Genomic DNA, 22,504 nt, shown 5'->3' on the forward strand with positions numbered 1-22,504 from the left:
AAAAAAAAAAAAAAAAAGAGCTGCAATCATGCCCAAGGACGGGTGCCAGGCACCAAAAACCCCACTGTCCCGAGATCTGAGATGGGGGACTCAGATCTTGGATGCCAGCAACTGACAATGTAGGAATCAGCTCTGAAGACACAAGTCTGGGTCGACTGCACAGTGGGGACATGAGGAGTCATGGGACTGGCCTAGAAAAGAGCCTCAAAATCACTCGGGTTGGGGGCACGGTGCACCTTCACACCCTGCAGCCGCCCCGCACTTCACCAACCAAAGGACAGAAAGTAAGCCAAGGGGAAGCCATGCTTCATATCCTGGTAGTAAAATGACAATGACAGAGCCACTGAGGGAAGCCAGAATGAAAATGAGAGGATGAAAAATGGATTCCCAGCTGGGACCCCATCGAAGAAAGCTGACGAAGAGACAGCCAGGTTTAACGGGCAGAGAACAGATCTAGAACAGGATTCCTACACCTTGGCACCATTGACATCTGGGGTCGCCTCATTATCTGTTGTGGGGGGCAGGCTGTCCTGGGCGTTGTAGGGTGGTTAGCAGCATCCCTGGTCTCCACCCACTGAATGCCAGCAGCACCTCTCCCAGGCACAGCCATTGAAAATGCCTCCAGACAATGCCAGTGTCCCTGAGGGATAAAATCACCCAGGATGAGAACCACTACTCTAGGTAGTTCTACAAAGACCCACTGTTTTTGCTATGGTCTCTAAACCATTTCCTCCCTTCACACACACACACGAGAGAGAGAGAGAGAGAGAGAGAGACAGAGGGAGGGAGGGAGGGAGGGAAGGGGGGGAGAGAGGGGGAGAGAGAGAGATCACAAAGGTTTGGTGTATGAAAGCTAAAGTTAAATGTATAAGATGAAATGAAGTGAAGGTAATCAGTTGGGCACTTATTCCAATAACCTGTCAGCTCCACTCTGCAATAAATAATTTTTTCATTATGAGAGGTATTTCTATTTCCAGACTGACTGGGAAATTTAGTCCTTGTAATAGTTATTAAAACCCTCCATTGAACATATTATATGCAGTCCCCAGCAAGACACAAGCAAGGTACAGCTACAGAACTGCTTCACTTTGTGAAGAACTGAGCTAATGGAAACTTCGGATTACATTTATAAAACCCAATTTAATGCTGCATTGGAAGGTAACGATTGTTTCACCCTACAAAAAGTTTTTGGCATCTTTGATATAATGCCACAGATTTTGCACACTACTTACTATTTATGTGGTCCATGTAATAAACTCCAATTTGTTTATCATATACAGTTTCCCATCCTAAAGGAAGTTCATCCCCAACACAATCGGCAAAGGTCAATGGCTTTGTTATCCTGCAAAATAAAATTATGAAAACAAATATGAAAGTCAGGTCAGTTTTGTATAAGTTTGCTTTATCTTATCTAATTGACTGCTTTTGCTCCAAATATTTGGTTGGAAAATTAATTCACCAGCTTTGCCTAAATAACTGTATTAGTACACTCGCAATCAGAAGCATTACTATCTCAAAGCACAACTTTAAATGTGAGCAAAAGAGATACTCGGTTACTAACAAAACAGGTAAAACAAGCATCTTCTTCCAAGCAGTATGTTTCATGAGGTGAGGACAATGGAATGTAGCTCTTCCAGAAAAATCAGAGAGCACCTATACTGTGTTCTCATTCCCTGAGAAATGTTCCCCTCACAACTTTCAGTTTCCATACATTACACATGAACATTGGCTTAAATCTATATAAAATGTATTTCCAATATTTTTATCTACCACTGGTCATGAGTTTAATAAACGTCAACTATTGGCCAAATGCAAAGAGCCAAGCAAGGTAACAATACAATGAGACCCCCACTAAATACTTCCTATATTTCTTATACAGTAGGAATCAGAAATTTCAGAGTCTTTTTTATTTTTCTGGAGAAAAACAACAAAAGCACTTTGTCTACAGGCATCGCTCCTTGAAGAAAATCTGATTAAGGAAATTTGGGCTTGACAAGAGAGATAAAGAGTTTTCAGATGGATTTTTAAAAGTAGAGCTCCCCCCTCCCCGATCCCCCATGATCATACTGATTGACAAGACAGTGTTAGGACTGCAGCTGTCATATAAAACGAGACACACCTATAATTGTCTGAGTCTGGGCAGCTATCTCTTGGGCTGTCTCTATAAATGCACACTGACTGCTATGCATGGGAATCCGATCACCTACATTTCACTAAGTCAATCCTCCCACTTCTTCTGTCCCTGGACCTGAGAAAGTGACACAACCACAGCCAAGCCCCATGAGACCAGTATGAATTTTAAACATGTGATTTCCCCAAACTGGTTTGACAACAAGGCTGTCTCTCCCCAGGGGCATTCAGAAATTAACAAACACAATCAGAACAACACGCGCTTTAATCTTCTTTTTAAACACACGGTTTTAAAAAGTTAGAATCAACATAAAAACAGAAATAAACAGAAGGTGAAATATGCCATATATATCCACCCATACACGACGCACTCAAGAAATCACATCACAAGATGAGCCTACTGTATGCAGTTTGTCCCATCCTGGAACTGATGTCGGCAGCACAATGCCTTTACCAGTCGGGAATGGTGTGCCGTACCAAGGGTCCCAGTCAAGCAGGTAACAGCAGACTGTTGTGCATGATTCGCATCCTGAATGGGACCCAACCACAGAAAAAAGAAAAAAAAAATTCTACTTTAACACAGACAGTTCTGAGTAAATTGCTGCTAGACTAACGTAATGATATTCATAAATAAGGCTCTAGAGAAAAATGAAAAATGCCCATGCACAGGTACATTCTAAGCACATTTACATACACGATCTCATTTAATCAACAAATATTGGCCAGGTGCAGTGGTTCACAACTGTAATCCCAGCACTTGGGAGGCCAAAGTGGGAGGACTACTTGAGCCCAGGAGTTCAAGACCAGCCTGGGTAACATAGTGAGAACCCACGTCTACCAAAAATACAAAAAATTAGCTAGGCCCATGCCTGTAGTCCCAGATACTCAGGAGGCTGAGGTGGGAGGATTGCTTGAGCCCAAAAGTTCGAGGCTTCAGTGAGCCATGATTGCACCACTTGCACTCTAGCCTAGGTGACAAGACAATATCATATTTCCAAAAAAAGACAAAGTAAACAATTATAGGTGAGAAACCCATCCTTATAGCACTGCGGAGTCAAATTCTGGCACGATTTTCAATAACAGCATTGAGAAAATCTAGATGTATTTTCCTAATTATCATTCCAAAATATTTATGGGCCAGGGATTGCATAGTTTTCTCTTGTACAGCACATCCTATCTATCATGAATACTCTAAACTTTACCAACATCAAATGATGTTTTTCTCCCGAGAAAGTTGTTGGTGAGTAACATTACTTCAGTCATAAATCATTTCAGAGGAGTTATTCAGTTCCAGAATCTATTTGATCACATCCTTTTTTAAAAAGGCTGGTCAAGTGAAGCAGTGGGAGAGCAGAAGAAACAAAGAAATCTGTAATCGGTTGTGATCAATTAGTTGTAAACACCACTGCACTCAGATCAGCCAAAGGAGAGCCGAATAAATCTTGGCTCCTCTTTCATGGTCAGAGGGGAAGTATCTGGAGGTGTGTAACACTGGCGTTTTCTGGTGGTAACTTTTCAGCAAGGAGTGTTTTCTGGCTCTTGTTGGCTAAAAAGCATGGTTCCTGTATGTCAGGATGAGGCCAGGGCCACCCAGGAGCGATCTCAGCCTCATCTGGGGACAATCAGCATCCTCAGCGAGGTGGTCGGCTTCATCCTGGACAATCCCATGATCCCTCATCCTGCCAATGACCATCCTCTCACTTGGGTGGAGACAATGATGTCCAAAGACTCTTCCCCAAGCACAGTGGTTCTCCATGCAGAAATGCACAGCATTGGGCTGGGCATGGTGGCTCACGCCTGTAATCCCGGCACTTTGGGAGGCCGAGGTGGGCAGATCACCTGAGGTCAGGAGTTGAAGACCAGCCCGGCCAACATGGCAAAACCAAGTCTCTACTAAAAATACAAAAATTAGCTGGGTGTGGTGGTGTGCACCTGCAGTCCCAGCTACTCGAGAGGCTGAGACATAAGAATCGCTTGAACCCGGGAGGCAGAGGTTGCAGTGAGTCAAGGTTGTGCCACTGCACTCCAGCCTGGGCGACAGAGCAAGACTCCATCCTCAAAACAAGAAAAAAAGAAGAAATTCACAGCACTGAGTTTGCTAGAGCAAACCCCCTGGGCTGGTGTGAAAAGTCCTCCCCAAGCCAAGCCCATACAAAGCTTCTGGCTCTTTCTTCTTCAACTCCCTAACCACCGCCCCCCTGCACCCCCCACCACCCGCCCCCAACACACACACACAATCTCTTTTCCAGGCAAATGAGTTTGTTCACCTGCCTTCCAAAACATCACACTCCTTCCAGTCTAAGCAATCTGTTCTCGGTCTTTCCTGGACCTGTGGAGAGGCTTCCTCTTCCCCTCTCGTACCCCAATCCCATCAGCCCTGCAAAGGCCAGCTCTACCCTATGCAAATCATCACTGCCAAACACCCACCGTCTCCACTGCCTGGGAGCCACATCCGTTCTCAGTCACTGGGCACAAAACACTGCTCATCATGTTTCTGACATTTGTACACATCCTCCACATAAATGAAGGTTAGCTGTTTAGTCTCCTCACTCAACGAGACTCCAGCAGGGTTCTTGGAGGGAAAAGAAGCTTTTGAAGCTGAGAATGATCCCAAAGCACATTGACTTTACTCCTAAGAGAATCCTTCACGTCCTCGCTCAGAAGCCATGGCCATGATGACTCCATATATCCATACCTGCAATTTCCAACACACCCTTAAACTGACCTTCAATGCCAGATTCACACTTCTCAGTATTTCCCAAGGAACCCAGAATCCAGACCTTAGCATGGGGAAAAGTTCAGTTTGCAGAGCTCAGCATCTTTAGGTCTGTCCACATCACATGGGCAATTTTTACATTTTATTGCATGGTTTACGGTCATTGGTAGAGCCAGAACTATCTCACGGTAGAGCCAAGGTGGGCCAGAGATGGAGGAACCAGCTTTGTGGGCCTCAAAGCCGCCTGGCTTACATCTGGTTTAATGCATTTTGTTTGTGCTGTTTTAGAAAAAATGAAAATGCTAGTGCTGGCATAGGCACTGTACGAACTGCATACAGTTAAGAGGAAAGTAGAAATTGCTGGGTATGTGGAAAGGCTAAACCCTTAGATAGTCACAGGACTAAGTTGCATCCAAAAAGAAATTTAATGCAGGTGAAAAAGAGTCAGAAATATGTCAAGGACTATGTGTAAAATACAAAGCAGAATTGGAAATGTTCAAATATTTTTAGTTCTTCAGGAAAGGAGCTCTGGGCTATCCCCTTCACCAAATGCGCTAAAGTCTTTCAGCTTTCCCACACTCATTCACATGTATACGAAAGCGGGGGAATGGCAATACTGCAGTTTACTCCCCTCACAATAAAACAGAAGAGAAAAATTAAAAGTGGAAAGGGGCACACTATCACAAGCAGGAGCACAGAGAAATCAGTGGTCTATTAACAAGCGGAAGGAGACAGGAAATCTACAAACAAAACAGAAGAGCTCAAACCACCCAATTGAGGCCATTTAGCTTCAAATGAAAAAGATCCTGACGCCTCAACATCTCCCAGATTCTCCTCTATCACAGTATCTTCCAATGATTCAAACTCTCAAAGACATCAGGAATTTATTTATGCCTAATTTTAATTCTCCAAGCTATTTTCACACCTACCAAAGATGTAGGGCTTCTAATCTTGTGGTTAAAGTGTCACCAGGGGGAATATTTTCTATTTTTGTAAATGTCATTTTGTTTTCCCCAGAGACAGGGTCTCAGTCTGTCACCCAGGCTGGAGTGCAGTGGCACAATCACAGCTCACTGCAGCCTCAACCTCCCAGGCTCAAGCGATCTTCCCACCTCAGCCCCCTGAGTAACTGGGACCACAAGCAAGTGCCACCACACCCAGCATTTTTTTTTTTTTTTTTTTTGGTAGAGACAGAGTCTCACTATGTTACTCAGGCTGGTCTCGTACTCCTGGGCTCAAGTGATCCTCCCACCTTGACCTCCCAAACTGCTAGGATTACAGGCATGAGCCACCACACCCCAACTGATTTTCATTAAATTTGATTTTACTAATTAAAATTCTGAGAAGACAATTAAAAATAAAGGTAGAGCTAAAAAGAAAAAGCACTTTGTTCTAAGATCCCTGGTTCTCTGAGTATGGTACTCCCCCACTCCCAGTTCTAGTCAGTTTCAACTGTGGTGGGGTTCCCAACATTGACAGCAGTCCCAAAGTAGAGCATTCTGGAATAGTCAGGGCCAGTAGATCAGCTGGCTAGGGCAGTTTCTCATTTCTGACCTTAGAATCCTTTTTAATACATGGAAATAATATTAGATAACAGAATTTGAGCAAACAGATTAGCAATTCAATTCTGTCTTCTTAAAAACATCACTAAGCCTTTTAATAACTTTAAAGACCAATTTTTTTCTGAAAATCATAAAAAGTGTCCTTATTAACTACCCAACGGGGCATTACTGGTGTCCAGGTAGGGCCACAGATGGGCAGGGGATATCAAAAGGAGAGAAGTGGCTGAGAAGGGGAGGAAGATGGGGTACAGGCTAGCAGCGTGCACACACTGGTATTTCCTCTGAGGTTCTGTCTTCACCCATAGGGATGCTATCTCAGGTTCTGGAGCTCTCATCTCCCCAAAAACTTGATGCCAATTTCTCCCCCACCCACTCCTTCCCAGTCACCACAGACAGACTAGGGGAATTTCTGTTTCCATCACAAAAAAATTTAGGAGACACTTAAATAGGAGAGAAATGTCCATTGACACCACCACAAAAATGTCCATTGACACCACCACACCACACTATTCCTCTATTAGTGTGTTTTTCTCCACCTTTTTTTGATGAGTTGTTTTTATCTGGTATTTTCTGACGTACTCATGATCACAGAGTATGTGCAATTCTCTATCCTCCCTTTTCCACTTAACTTTGTAACATGTTTACTTAATTCGTACCTTGAGTCTCTCCAAAACTTACTGGAGCTAGCCTACCCCTATAGCATAAGAATTCTGTCCCCCTTGTCATAAATTATTTGTAAACATCACATGGAATAGCTGAATAGCTCAAGCTCCTTGAGAACAATTATCCCACCTCAACCGCCTTTGATCTAGTCCAAGACAGGGCATGAAGCTGGTGTTCAATAATTCTTGCTGAATAAATAACTTGCATTTGTACAAATCCTTCACTAAAGGGATTAATGGAATTTACCTAAGCACTCTCCTACTATTGACATCTACATTATTTCCAAATTTTCACTAATATAAATATGCACGAGAGCCACTCATGCTTGGGAAACAGTTCAGCAATTTCTCGAACACTTAATCATAGAGTTATAACCATATGATGCGGCAATTCTACTTGTAAGTATATACACAAGATAAATGAAAACATATGTTCACACAAAAACTTGTACATGAATGTTCATAGCAGCATTTTTCACAATAGCCAAAAGGTAGAAACAGCTAACAGCCATCAACTGCTGAATGGATAAATAAAACATGGTCTACCCATACAATGGAATAGTATTCAGACATAAGAAGGAATGCAGGAATAGATGGAAGTGTTGGGGCGCTGACCCCCACGAACTTTCGAAATCTATAACTTTTCACTCTCCAAAAACTTAACTACTAACAGCCTACTACCGACCAGAAATCTTACTGATTACATAAACAGTTGATTAACACATATTTTGACATTATACACTATATTCTTACAATAAAGTAAGATAAAGAAAATTTATTAAGAAAGTCACAAGGAAGAGAAAATCTATTTACTATTCATTAAGTGGAAGTAGATCATCATAAAGGTCTTCATCTTAGTCTTCATATTGAGTAGAGTGGCATGGACATGGAATGGTTGGTCTTGCCGATTCAGGGGTGACAGAAGCAGGAGAATAAGTGGACCCATGCAGTTCAAATCCATGATGTTTAAGGGTCAACTGTACTGACACATGCTATAACACAGATGAACCCTGAAGTCATTGTGCTGGGTGAAAGAGGCCAGACATGGAGGCCACACGTTGTGCGGTTCCATCTAAAGGAAATGTCCAGAACAGGCAAACCCAGAGACACAGAAAGTAGACTGGTGGTCACTAGGGGCTGGGGGAAAGAGGGAATGGGAGTGACTGTTAATGGGCACAGGGTTTCCTTTTAGTGGGAAGAAAATGTTCTGGAATTAGATAGGGTGATGGTTGTACAACCTTGGGAATATACTAAAAACCACTGAACTGTACACTTTAAAATGGTGAATATTATGGCACATGTGAAATATATCTCAATTTTATATTAATGATAGAAGGAATATCTGCGTCTATAAAGCTCATAAGCTGTACTTATAATTATTCTTTGAAAAAATTCCCAGAACTAAATTTCAAGGTCAAAGGAGATGAAGTTTTACCCCCATATCTTAAATCTGATGTAAAAAATTCAGACCATAATGTCTACAGGGAATATAACCACTCAAGATCCAGAAAACTTGGATTCACATTTCAGCTTCCTTTTCTCTCTTCTTTGTCCTACATTTTTCCCATAGCTCATATCATACTAGATACAATGTCATAAACGTACTGCATTTCAGTTGGGTATCACCTCACGTCTTTTAGCTCTGTTGGCGTCACTTATTTACCAGGCACCCTGGGTCATCCATTTAGGTATGTCCCAGCTTTCTGCTCTTTACTGTAAGTAAGGGAGATGAGCTGACAGTAAATATTTGAGACATGTTGCCAAAGCACTCTCCCATCACCTCACACTCCCACCTGCAAAGAAAGAAGTGGTCTTTTTCACCACCCTCTGGGGATATGTTTAACGCATTCAGCCCCAGGCTCCAGATGAATCTGCATGGCCTAAGCAGGCTGACCTTCAAGGAACAAGCTGATAGGGAGACAGTGGAGGTTTGATAGCACTTTTGGAAGGTGGGAGACTTCCTGGGCCAGCTGCCACTGTCTCTTCATCCCACCCCCGCAACAGCATCAACCCCAGAGTCACTCGCTTTCTCTGCCCTCAGCCACCACCCAGAAAGCTGCCAGATGGAGATCCTGCCCTTCACAAACCACATTTCTTGGTTCAGCAGAGCAAACAAATACACATTGCTGGTCATTCCGGGGCCAGAGAGGGGAGAGAAGGAAGAAAGCACAGCTCAGCTTCTTTTGTTCCCTTTTTGCCTATGCCTATTGTATCCTGCTGGGCCCCTTGAGAGATGGCACCTGGGCCATGGTGGCTTTAAACAACAAAAATCTATTCCCTTACAGTTCTCAACATTAGAAGTCTAAAACGGGTTCGGGGCCTGCATTCCTTCTGGAGGTTCTGGGGAGAATCTGCTCCCGTACCCTTTCCACCTTCTACAGGCCTCCTGTAGTCCTTGGCTAGCAGCCCTTTCCTTCCTCCATCTTCAAAGGCAGGATGGCCAGATGAGTCTTTCTCAGGATGCCATCTTTCTGGTTCTCTCTATTCTGTCTCCTTCTTCCACTTATAAGGACCCTCGTGATGACACTGGGCCTGCCCAGATCATCCAGGATCATCTTCCCTGGGCAGGATCCTTAAAGTCATCACAGTTGCAAAGTCCCTTCTGCCACGCATGTCAACATATTCACAGGTTCCAGGGCTTAACGACATGCACATCTTGGAAGCCATTATTCTGCTGACCACAATACAGCAGCTGGGGAGACTGCAGGGCCAGAGAGGGTGAGCAGAGTAGTCAGTGGGGGACCCATGCCTTGAAGCCCACACCTTCCCTGGACCAAACTGTAGGAAACTGCAGGTGGGTAGCAGAAGGTGGAGCAGTGAGAAGGGATGAGCGCTGCTGATCCCTCACGCATTCTCTCCATCAAAAGGAGGCCAAGGCAATGCTCTGGCACTTGTGCTACACCTTCCAGTCTCAGGGAACAAGAAGATCTTTATATTTCCAATTCACGTTTGTTAAAATGCTCTTCAGAGAGGATACTATTAATCTCGGTTTCAGTTCCAACGCAATCCTCAGGAAATCCTAATGACTTCCTCCACCTTTTCTAAGCTACCTGGCTCACAGTGAGTTTCAAAGCCCGCCGGAACTTGGACACCAGCCCGCTTGTGGTTACTTATGTGGTAAATCTGACCCTGTTTGCTGTGCTAGTTGCTTCTCCAAGCTTTTGGTAGCAAGCATTTACACTCAGAGCCAAGGCTCTCCCGTAGCAGTGAACGGGTCCCTGAGCTCCCTGAAATTAGAAAGAAACACTGATGAGCACAGTACCTGGTATTCATCAGATTCCCAGGGATGTTGATCATCTCCAAAAAACGAAGCTCAGAAGTTGTTTTAGAGAGACTGCTCGTTTCCCTGTCAAAGTTTAAAATAGTAGTGAATGTACCACAAACCTGTGCCACTAATCCTGAAAAGCCATTTGGAATAATCATTTAAAATCTGTGTTTTTGCCCAAGGTATTTATTTAGAATGTGCATAGGAATTGAACTGGCTCTTGTCTTCAAGTCCAATTCTAGAAGTCTAGAATGTAGGGCAAAGAGTAATTACACCTAGAACTCAATCTAAACATTGCATCCATGTATTAATGTAGTGTGAGTGTCCCAATTGTTAGTGATAGAGCCTCGGAACTAATCACTCTTAAATAACATGTGTAATTTCCATGTGGAAAGGTTAAGTCCTCTTGAGAATCAAAAAAAAAATTATACATTGTCAGTCTTTTCATTGTCTCTAACACAAAACTATCATAATTCATAGACAAATTTCCAGACTAATATAAAAAGCAAACAGCTCCTCAAATGTATTTTAAGGAAAAAAGGGATGTTTAGAGGCTTTATGAGTGGCAGTAAATCCATAAGACAAGTGACCATGGATGCCTGTAGGTGATTTTTTGGGGGGAGGTGGGGAATAACCACAGAGAATCAGATGCAGGTAAACCCCTGTGCCTGAGGAGTGCAAAGCTGCATTGACAGAAGACCACCAGCCTCAGAGTCTTCAATCTGAAACATGAAGAACACACCACCAAGATCTGTCTCACTGCTTCAGTGGTGACAAGGTGTAGCACTGTCCTTTAGCCCTCAACCATGTCCATCTCACTGAGACTTTTCTACCTTAGCATGAGCCTCCCAGGACACAATTCCCCTCATTGGCACCTACATCTTCCTGAACGTCCACCTGCAAAGCCAGGTGCCAGCATGTTCTCCAGGGCATAGCTTTTCACAGTGAAGCAATGGGCCAGAGAGCCTGAGGGAGCTGGGGGAGCTTGTTCACAGTCAACTCGCCTGAGTTTGAAGGTCAGTGTTACTGATATCCCAGCAAGGATATCACTCAGGTCATAAAACCCCAGTGAGAAATATGCCAGATGCATCTTTCAATTGTTACAATGAAACAGTACTACCCAATCCGTGGAGCTAATACTTAAAGGCTGCCTCCTGTGAGTCGGCATTTGTTACTCAAAGCCATGGAGCAGCAACAGTGCTACACGTCCACCAAACCCCTGCTTCCTCTTCCTCTTGGGCCCACAGAGAGTTCACACTTCACAGTCTCTCTCCCTTGCAGCTGGGTAGGACCATGTGACTGGGCTCTAGACAACGGAATATGGGCAGACGCCATGTACACCCCTTCCAAGGTTCATCCCAGAAGCTTCTGGCAGGATTCCCCATGCCCTCTCTTCCCTTGCCTGTGGGCCCAAAGCAAAGAACCCACTGGAGGATGGCAAAGCCTCAAAAGATGGGCAAGCCATACCACAGAAGCAGTCTGGGGTCCCCCCGCCTCCCCAACCAATACTAAACTGACATGAGTGAGAAACTTCTATTCTGCTAAGCAATGAGACTTTGGAGCTGTTAGTATAGTTAGCTGGTTAACCCACTTGGAGATCTGGACAAAGGAAGGAAATAAGCAGCATTTGTGAAAAGTCTGAATATTTCATCTCATTTGATGACATGAGCATCTTCAGTGATTCACAAAAGAGTTATGCAGGTATAGACATGTTTTGGAGAGAACTGGTTTGTCCTTCCCCACTATGCAGTCCTGCAGGGCAGGGGTAAGGAAGACCACTGCTCACATTTCCATTACTGACAGTGCTTCTTGCTTTATAGCCAGTCATCATTTGACAGGCTACCTCCCCTAACAGTCTGTGAGTTTCTTGGAAGAAAGGATTCACCTTTCTAAGCCAGAGCCCTCAAACACAAGAGTCCTTCATTAAAGTGTATGATAAATTAATCCAGCCAATTTCAGGAACTGATACCAAAGAAAACCCAGTTTGGAGCCAATTAACACTTAAGAAAGAACTGGAAGGAGACAGAAGGGCATTTTAACTTGACTGAGATCACAAAGCCTAGATTATAAGAAATGGAGGACTCGGGAGGCCAGAGCACTACAGGGTCATTCCTCACTCGGACAGCTCTTTTTTAAGACCGATCTATCCTTGGAAAGAAGGTGACGTTCATCAGACTACCAGAACGTGATGCAACATCCCTGAGTACCTCCCCTAGGCCTTTTGTTCTGAGTTTCCACTGACCATGCCACCTTCTGATCTACAATCTGGTTTCCTGAATGTGGGTCTGCCCACCAGAAAGGGAGTGTCCAGAGAAGATAAAGAGACAACATCTTAGCAAGATGTTCTATCCTCCAGCAAAGAATAAACTGTTCTAAGAAAATCAGTCCAGGAGGTATTCAAGAAAACCAGCAAACCCCCCGGGCTCTGAGGCCCTAGTGATCCTACCGGTTCTCAGACATGTTCAGGCATTGGTGCAATGGAAGTCCAAACACCTGAAAAATGCCACCCAGTAATGACTGAATCACCTTACGTCTAAGGTCCCTCAGTATACATTTTACTGAATCACAGACATAGATGGGAACAATTATTTAAAACTTCAAGGGAGAAAAACTTCATACTGAGGAAATTATACTTTAAGTACTTCCTAGAGGTTGAGCACAGGCAAATGACTCAGTCTCACTGTGCCTCCGTTTTCTCCATTTTCCTATAAGGTGGTGAGGCAGAAGGCCTGAGACTATTATCAAGGTTTCTGGAATGTATTACATTCTCCAGTAATGCCTCTTTTCCTTCCATTTTATTTTTTTCCTCTAAAGACTGGGAGAATGTTGTTATTATTCTGATTCAGCAGCATAATACTGTGTGAAAGGAACAGAACCTAAAAGCAAGCTGACCTGAGGCCAAAATTCGAGTCTACCACCCAAAGGAAACCAAACCCAGAGGGGCGCCCAACTGCAGCCATCATCTAAGTGCCCCCCAGCAAGGGTCCCTCTGAGACAGAATAACAGAGAAAAGGAATTTCTCAACAAGCCCATCAAGAGCACACTCCTCAGCTGATGTGAAAACACTTTGTTCACCTCCATATATAAGCTCTAGGGATACCATTTACAGTAAAATAAAGACAGACTTTAGCCCAGCTGGTACAAAGAATTCCCTGGGGCAGCACTGTCCAATGGAATTGATATGAGCACTCACATACTTAATGTAAAACTTCTTAAAACAATAAAAAGAAACAGGCAAAATGAATTTTAAAACACGTTTTATTTCACCCACTATATTGCAAATACTATCATTTTTACACGTAATGACTATACAAATTATAAATGGAATGCTTTTCAATCTTTTTTTGAATGGAGTCTTTGAAACCCAGTGTGTTTTACAGGTTAAGCCCATTTCATTTCAGGATTGACCGGATTCAAGTGCTCATTTGTGTGTGGCTGTGGCTACTGCACTGGATATCACAACATCAGACTCTCATCTAAATTCTACAGTAATTTGAGTCTGCAAATGATCACAGGTGCACAGGTGCATCACTTAAGAACGACCTGGCCTGAGTTGCCATCCTCCACAAGCCACTAGTCGGGATTTTGAAGGAACCACACTTCTAAGACCACAAAACCACATACAGGGAACTCCTGGCTTCCCTCCAACCCCCTCATATCCACCCGCATTCCCAGTAACCCATGGGAACTGCTATCCCCAAACCTGGATTGTTCTTTCCCTTTGCCAAGCTTCCCCCTACCCCGCCCCTTTCCTGTTGAAATGCTAATGCTTCTTCTAAGATGTGGCCCAGATTCCTCCAGTCCAGACCCAGCACAGCCCCGCCAGAAGCAAGTTGGCCTTTCTTTGGCCAGCCTCAGCACTTGATCTCTTCTGTGGTAGTTCTTAAAACTCTAAGTGGAATGCGGCCATTAATAAACATTGCGTCTCCCCGAGTACTAGTTCCTTCAGGGCAAGGCTGGCATCCCCTCCAATGCTGACCTGACCCCCACAGGGCTCCAGGACTTGCCCAGGAGGTGCTCCACTGCGTATACAGGATGAGTCAGAATTACTTGATCAATGCTGAATGGAGTCTGCCACCCAAAACAGGTTGTCTCTGGCAGCTCTAGAGCTGTTTGTAGATGGTACTGGTCTGGACAGGAAATGCTCATGAGGAGATGTGCAGATTGGAAGCTGGAGAGACTGGATCAGAGGGAGAATGGGCTGCAGTGTGACAGATGCATGGCTTCCTCTTCATGGACTGGGCAGAACAGGTGCTCAGGAGCTGTTTACCAGAGTGATCGGAAACTCGGGCTTGTCGCATTACGAACGGCATCATGGCTGCAAAGCACTAACAGGGGGAGCCAATGCAGGCGAGAGGACCTCATAAGGGGGCTCCCAAGTCAGCTCCGAGCCTTCATTCCACAGCTGCTTACAAGTCCCTAGACCCACCCCACGCACGCACAGACCAGTCCTCAGTACCCAGCCCCCTCCCGTGGACCCAAATGTGTCCTCCTCACTGGCTCCAGACCAGGCTTTCAGACATGATGGCCCAGAAACCAGGAAGAACCCCAGGCCACTGTAGTTCCCTCATCAGGGAGGGCAGAGAAATGATACCACTCAGGGAAGTCTGACTTCTGAAACATGCCTTTCCCTAAGAGAAACCAGCCAGTGGTAGTCAGGTGAGTGGGACTGGGGACAGCAGGGGACAATGGGCGTGTTCTACAACATAATTGTGATGACAATCACACAGCTGTATAAATTGACTAAAATTCATAGGACTGTACTAAAATGGGTGCATTTTATGATACGGAAATTACACCTCACTAAAGCTGTTTTTAAAATACACACACACACACTGAGGTTCTTATTGAATACTTCGTTTACAGTGGGGAAAAAAGAATTTAAGGATTCCAAGTCACATGAAATACTTGGGAGAAGAAAAAAACACAAGACTTGGATGCTATCACTAGCTTCGCTGTCATCTCACTCACTTGAAACTGTTAGATGCATCTGGAGATTTTTATGTGTAAATTCCAAGTCATGGCTGGTGGATGTTCCAGAATATCTTCCAAATATCTGGACACATGTTGAAACACTCCCGAAACTAATTACTTCCAATCCTTTGTGTTCATTCATCCCATTACTCTCTATATCAGGCCTCTCACACTACAGTCACAACCTATCAGTGAGCAGTGAAATTGAGTGAGTAGGTCCCTGTCAGTATTTTATTTTAAAAAGAAAATATTAAAGCACATCATACTTCCTAGGGGCAGGACAGTATGTACACATCATGAATTTTTCTTTTGGTTGTGTATGTAATTAAAATAGGCTCCTTATCTTTGGTAACCGTTCACAGTACTTGGACAGGCAAAGCTGCAGGACATATGCATACATAGATACGTCATGTAAATACTGGAGCACTGAATGTGCAGGGCCACTGCACGGGACGGTGCCAGGTGTGCAAACTAACACTGCAGCCACACAGCAAAGCCCAGCACTGTGCTCAGCCAAACACTTAATCATCATGATAGTGTGAGGAGGTGGGTCCACTATCACCATCCCATGTTACCTAGGAGGAAGCTGAGCTCAGGGACACACACCTGAGAAGTGGTGAGACCAGGATGTGGGCAAGGGCAGTCAAGGACTCAGAAGCCACGCCAGAGCCAGCCAGCTCCCTGCACTTCCACACGGAACTCAGAGACTGGATTCCAAGCAAACTTCAACGGTTCCAAGAGCTCTTTATAGCAATAAGTATAATGTGAACCGTATTCCGCTTTTAAATGATTTTTTATCTCCTTTACCCTCTTGACAAATTTCTAACAATGATTACTCTGGTGAGAGTATAGTTAGAGAAGTAAACGATCAGCCTTTTACTTTTAATATTGCCAAAATTTTAGATGGGAGTCTTAACACAGTCCTTTCAAAATAAAATACAGTATTATAATATTTTGGTCCTTAATTTACTACTGAATACAACAGGAAGAGATATTTTAAAATTAAAAAGGAGAAGTTTTAAGGAAGGATTTGGGAAATAAAGAAACAAATAGTAACAATGGACGGAAGAAGTAAATTCAACCGAATTGGGCGAGGAAAACTACACTGGCCAAGGAGAGCAAAGGGGCTGAACAATAACATTCTTTAGAAATGGCATCACAGGGAAGGCGACCCAGGATGCGTCTCGGCCATCCGTTCAGACGACAAGCGGCACACAGGAGTAAAGATGTCACAGACCTTTGGGCTCCATAGTATCAATTAAAGCTTTTCCAATACTGCCAAGATCAAGTCCCCTCCCCCCTCTGGTTTGTATTGGAGCCCAGCTGCAGAAAGTCCTACACCAGGATTCTAAGAGTAAGAACAAAAGGATTTTATCACCTGCCTTTTTTGGCATTAATTAACACCCTCCACTCCGAAAGAAAAAAAAACCTTTCAGCAGTCACTTAACTAGTTTTCTTTGGGGCATGAGAATTCCACTATTTATAGATGCATCGCTGCATACATCACCAACTGAATCCATGAACAAAAGCACGGGGGGAAATGCCAAGCATCTGTGACCTCTAGTCATCCAGCCTGTGTATATTAATTATGTGCCAGGAAAGGATGCAGAGGAGAGCAGCCGCCCCAGGCAGTGGTTCTTTTTAGGTCTTGGATCTCTTTGGGAATCTGAGACAAGCCATCGATGTCCTGCCTGGAAAAATGTGCCTACACGTACACCCAAGATGCTGCCTCAAAGATACACAAAATGCTACCAGTCTGGAAACTCCAGTTTCAGGAACCCTGTTCCCAAAGCTCCAGGCACAGGGGAAGAGCCACCCAGGCAAACAAGCGCAGCTCGTAGGGATGGGTGGGTTTTATCAGCAGTGGGTTCAAGGCCCAACAGGAGCAGCAAGGCCGCTTCTAACCTGCCTGGGGAGGGAAGGAATGGGGGACGCTTGAGCCACGATGGGCCAGTCCCAGATGGACTGGGACCTGCCCTAGTCCCGCCCAGGTTGGGTGAGGGTGGGTGTGGTGAAAGGAAGCCTCCTGAAGAAAGCGTGGGCCGCCCTGATTAGGAGATGTGTTCTGCAGATGGCAGGATGCCACTGGGAAGTGAAGCAGGGCCTGTCATCAGCAGATCTGCTTTGTCAAAAGAGGCTGCAGGGAACACTGGGGAGGCAGGCTGAGGTGTGGGCAGAAGGGAGTCCGCTGTCTGAGCAAGGCAGGAACAAGGGGGCCTGAGCAAGCGCTGGGCCAGGACAGTCCTTCTTGACTCCACCAGGAGGCCACTGCCCGGGAGCTTGGCCATCATCTCAGCTCCATACCATCGCAAGAGGGGCAGCAACGCCAGAGCTCACTTTGTAACCATTTCTGCCCATTTCCATGACCTTGATGGTTTCCCTGTTAAATGGCATCACGAAAACATGGAGCGTGACGTCTTCTGCAGTGTCTCTGCATTAATGCGTGCCCACTGAAGTGGTAACTTATAATGAGTGTGAAGATTTCTACCATGCTAGGCTCCCCTTTAAGAACGAAGGATTTGGGTCCCTGTTGCCTTTATCACAGACTCCTAGCAGGGGCCTGACACACAGGTATGTCAATCGAACAGGTGGGGCAGTCCAGGGCGTTCCTGAGCTGGACTTGAAATGTCCTGAGGATATAGGAAGCCCCCTCTAAAATAACAGGCTCTGACCAGGCGCAGTGGCTCACACCTGTAATCCCAGTACTTTGGGAGGCTGAGGCAGGTGGATCACCTGAGGTCAAAGAGTTCAAGACCAGCCTGGCCAACATGGTGAAACCCTGTCTCTACTAAAAATACAAAAATTAACTGGGTGTGGTGGCGGGTGTCTGTAATTCCAGCCTCTCAGGAGGCTGATGCAGGAGGATCACTTGAATTTGGGAGGCAGAAGTTGCAGTGAACCGAGATCGCACCACAGCACTGTAGCCTGGGTGACAAGAGCAAAACTTCATCTCAAAAAATATATATATATAAATATAAATATAAAATAACAGGCACTGATGGAGGGACTCTGTCATTTTGCTCAATATTGGCTCACAAGAATCATTAACAACAACAACAGAATCCTCAGAGCAGGACCGTGGGCAACAACACTTGATCCAAAACACACAGAGGTCAGACCTATCAGCAACTGCCTAAGGCAGCTTAGGAGGGAGCCCCAAATCCTTCTTTAGAGGAGAAAAGAAGTAAATTTATTCACCTGGAGGAGCACAGGAAATACTCTACATCATAACAATTATTCCAAACTCTATACTACATGAAACCAAGCCAGTGTATGTCACCATATGCCCCTGCCACTCTGGCAGAAATTTCTGGATCCTTGAGCATCCAGAAGGCTATTATCATCCACACTGAGCCTCTCCAGTACCACCACTGAAATGTGCATGCAGCCTCAGGGAAACGGTGCATTCTCGGCCTGGCTCACATGCACTGGGCCAAGTCCACCTGAGGCTGACTGTGTGTGCTGGGTAAGAGTGAGTCCCCTTGGAGGACACACACTGGGCCGTCTGCAAAGGTTTCTCCAATCTTTATACCACCACTAGGAAGCCTGCAGAACCAGCCTTCAGTCATACAAACTGGGAGGCCTGTGGCTGTGCCCTGAGCTCCTTCTCTTAGCTGATGCACATGACCATGAGGCAGGAATAGAAGCCCCACCTCAAGCCCTGGCTAGAGAGAGCTGAGCTTCGGCTAGGCAGGACAGCTGGCCAGTCAAAACAAAAGCACAACACCCAGATATCTCCAAGACTGAAAGCAACACTGAGAACAAGTAAGCTGCCATTTTTCTGAACTACATTTGCTCTCTCAAACTTGTCCATGCACATCCCCAAAACTGAGCCAGCAACTGAGGGTTCAGCACTGTCATCCAAGAGAACTGTCAGGTAAATCAGGCCTGCTTAATTATGTTCAGAACTGCCTGGCCACCCATATCGCTAGAACATTGCTTATCAGGACTCCACAGTGAGTTCCTTTTGCTGACGCAAACTTCGCGTGCCCGAGGTCGGGTCTGTGATGGCAGAGGGGGCATGTCAGAAGGAAGGGGTGATTGCCAAGTCCAGAAACCAAGGGAGGCCAAAGGGCCATACTCACCTGGCCTTCAGACATGATGGTCCAGAAACCCAATCTCAGAGAACAAGGCTGCGAGGGCAAAGGCCCTTTGGTTTTACATCTTCCAAAAACTAGTCCAGTGCTCTACACTCAGAAATGACCTTAACTCAGTCTTCTCCAGGCATCCACAGTCCCCTTTCCCTGGAGAGGCAGCCTCACCACAAGCCCAGGCAACCCTGATCCCAAGATGCTGCTTAGCTCTGAATTTTCACTGAAGGGCAAGTGTCTTCAGATGCCCCCACCAGACTCGGCACACCACAAAGTCAAGGATCATAGAGGTCCTGTCTCCCAGGACCTAGCTCGGATCCTGGAGTGCACTATGCTCAGATGAATAGATGACTGGGGGGATAGAGGGAGAAAGGATGGAGAGAGGGATGGAAGGATGGACTAAAGGATGAATGGAAGCAGGGATGAATGGAGGCAGGGATGGCTGACTGGACAAAGGGATGGAGGGAGGCAGGGAGGGAGGGAGGGAGGGATGGGTAGATGGATGCAAAAATGAGGGAGCTTGTTCTGGAGAAAACGCCAAAGGTGTGGCTAGACAGTCACTCCATAGAGAGGTTACCCGTGATGTTAATCAGCCATCTTAGCAGAAGCCAGGAAGAAAGATGGGCTTACACCAGCAGAGACACTGCCAGTTTGAACTACAAGGACAGAGAAATTGGAAGGGAATGAAACAAGGCTGTTGGATTTCTTGGATTCTATAAGATGTGACCATAGATATATTCAGATAAGAACATGGACTATTCTTCAAGAAAATCAAAGAATCACCCTGAAGGCAATTCAAAGACCATCCGGGCTGCCACTCCCACACGGGGCTAGGGGACAAGGCCGTTTCATCCTCAGTTTCAGAGGGCAGGGGCCTCACACAGCCAAAGAAGGGCACCCAACAGAGCTGTGAGGGTGATGTTGCCACCCCACTGGGACTGGAAAGTGGGGCATCTAGCTAGAGGATTATTCTGGAGCCTTAAGATCCCACGGAATTTGTCTAGCTAGGTTTTGTACTTGCTTGGGACCTGCTTTCTTTCCTACTTCTCCCCTTTGGAACAGGAATGTCTGTCCTATACCTGCCCCACCACTGTATTTTGGAAGCACACAACATGTCTGGTTTTACAGGTTCACGGCTGGAAAGAAATTGTGCCCCAGGATGAATCATAACTCAAGTCTCACCCATACCTATTTAGACGAGATCTGGATGAGGCTTTGGACTTTAGAGTTGACGCTGGAATGAGTTAAGGCTTTTGGGGCTGTTGGGATGGAATGAATATATTTTGTATGTGAGAAGGATGTGAGTTTTCGGGGGCCAGGGGTGGAATGCTATGGACTGAACTGGGTACCCTCAAAATTCATGTTGAAACCCAAACCCCAAAACATTTGTAGATAAGGCCTGTTAAGGAGTGATAAAGGTTAAATGAGGTCATATGGGTGGAGGGCCCTAACCCCATAGGGCTGGTGCACTTACAAAAAGCAGAAACGGCTGGGTGCGGTGGCTCAAGCCTGTAATCCCAGCACTTTGGGAGGCCCAGGTGGGTGGATCACAAGGTCAGGAGATTGAGACCATCCTGGCCAGCACGGTGAAACCTCGTCTCTACTAAAAATATAAAAAATTAGCCAGGCGTGGTGGCGGGCGCCTGTAGTCCCAGCTACTCGGGAGGCTGAGGCAGGAGAATGGCGTGAACCCGGGAGGTGGAGCTTGCAGTGAGCCGAGATCCAGCCACTGCACTCCAGCCTGGGCGACAGAGCAAGATGCCCGTTGAAAGAACGAAAAGAGGGGAGGGGAGGGGAGGGGAAAAAAAGCGGAGACACCCAAGTGCGCTCGCTCACTCTCTCTCTCTCCCTCGCACTACCGTACTCCAGACTGGGTGACAGAATAGGACTCGGTCTCAAAAAAAAAAAAAAAAAAAATTACTTCATATACAATCACATTTTGGTTTCTTTCTTTACAAAAAGAAAAAAGACTAGAGAAGACACCCCAATACGGCTGTAATTGTCAGTAGGGGAGTGGGTGGAATTGTGGTGTGTGTACAAAACTGAAAGCCATTTTTTAAAAGGAAGCTTTTACCCAGCATCTAACATAGCCTCCTCTTCCCATTCATCACTGAATTTTTTTGAGTTCTGCTCCTCTCTGCCTTAGAGAGGGGCAAGCCAGGTGGCAAGAGCTGGAACCACATGACTCCAAGGCCACCCAGGGCCACCTGTGCTGCAGAAGTGTTCTGCTTGGTTTGCTGTGTTGGCCCTGGGGTGCTCTACCAAAACCTCAACAGGTTGCCAACATTAAAACTCAGATTTCATTTCAAAACCCAGAATGTCTAATTCCCTTGAAAATCAGAAGGGAACAGGTGCGGTGGCTCCCTCCAGCACTGTGGGAGGCCAAGGCAGGAGGATCACTTGAGCCCAGGAGTTCGAGACCAGTCTGGGCAACATAGGGAGACCCAGTCTTCTTTAAATTTTTTTTTATTAAAAAAAGAAAATCAGAAGGGCTGGCACACAGGGATTACCGTCCCCAAAGACAGTAACCGGCTCAAGCTGACTAGAGCCATCCCTTTAGAAGGGGCTACTCGCTAGTTCACCACAGTCCGCACCACTCCCCGTTACCCCTCTGACAGCTTGCCATCTGGTTGTAGGCCCAACCCCAGTGGACATTTGTCTGTAATGACCATGCCAAGGCACAGAGGTGGGCAAAGTCTTCCTGGCAAACAGATGGTATGTACAGGGAGCTCCTGCCAGGCAAGGCATGCATGAAGCTTGGTCTAAATGATGCTCACAAGCCTCGGGCACGTAATCTTGGCTAAGGATGAGAGGGCTTGGGGACCACACCCTAGGAAAAGCACTATGAAAAAACTGCAAAGTGCTATTCATTTGTTTAAATATTCACTGCAGGAAAGCTATTTGAGATGCTCAGTGCCAGGAGTTAACCTCAAGGAATTCAGCTCACCGGGGGACCAAATACATAACAAATTACCACTACACAACAGATTTACTCAAAGGCAGGGACACAGCTATGGGAGCTTAGAGGAGAAAGCTTCTCGACACAAATGCAAATTATTTTATGATCAGCAGAACATCAAACCTTATCCCCAGCCTCATTCCCC

General features: G+C 45.5%; 1 protein-coding gene across 1 annotated transcript in view; it reads right to left on the reverse strand.

The window, feature by feature from the left end:
* Positions 1-1,339, reverse strand: part of WWC3 (WWC family member 3) — a 79,582-nt gene extending 78,243 nt beyond the window's left edge. Inside the window, exon 1 of the mRNA XM_011950902.1 lies at positions 1,233-1,339. Coding sequence (XP_011806292.1) covers positions 1,233-1,248 — 16 coding nt within the window. The 5' untranslated portion in view covers positions 1,249-1,339. The remainder of the gene's footprint in view (positions 1-1,232) is intronic.
* Between the last annotated feature and the right edge of the window lie 21,165 nt (positions 1,340-22,504).

Source organism: Colobus angolensis, unplaced genomic scaffold, assembly GCF_000951035.1.
Source record: "Colobus angolensis palliatus isolate OR3802 unplaced genomic scaffold, Cang.pa_1.0 Scaffold310, whole genome shotgun sequence".
NCBI classification, from domain to species: domain Eukaryota; kingdom Metazoa; phylum Chordata; class Mammalia; order Primates; family Cercopithecidae; genus Colobus; species Colobus angolensis.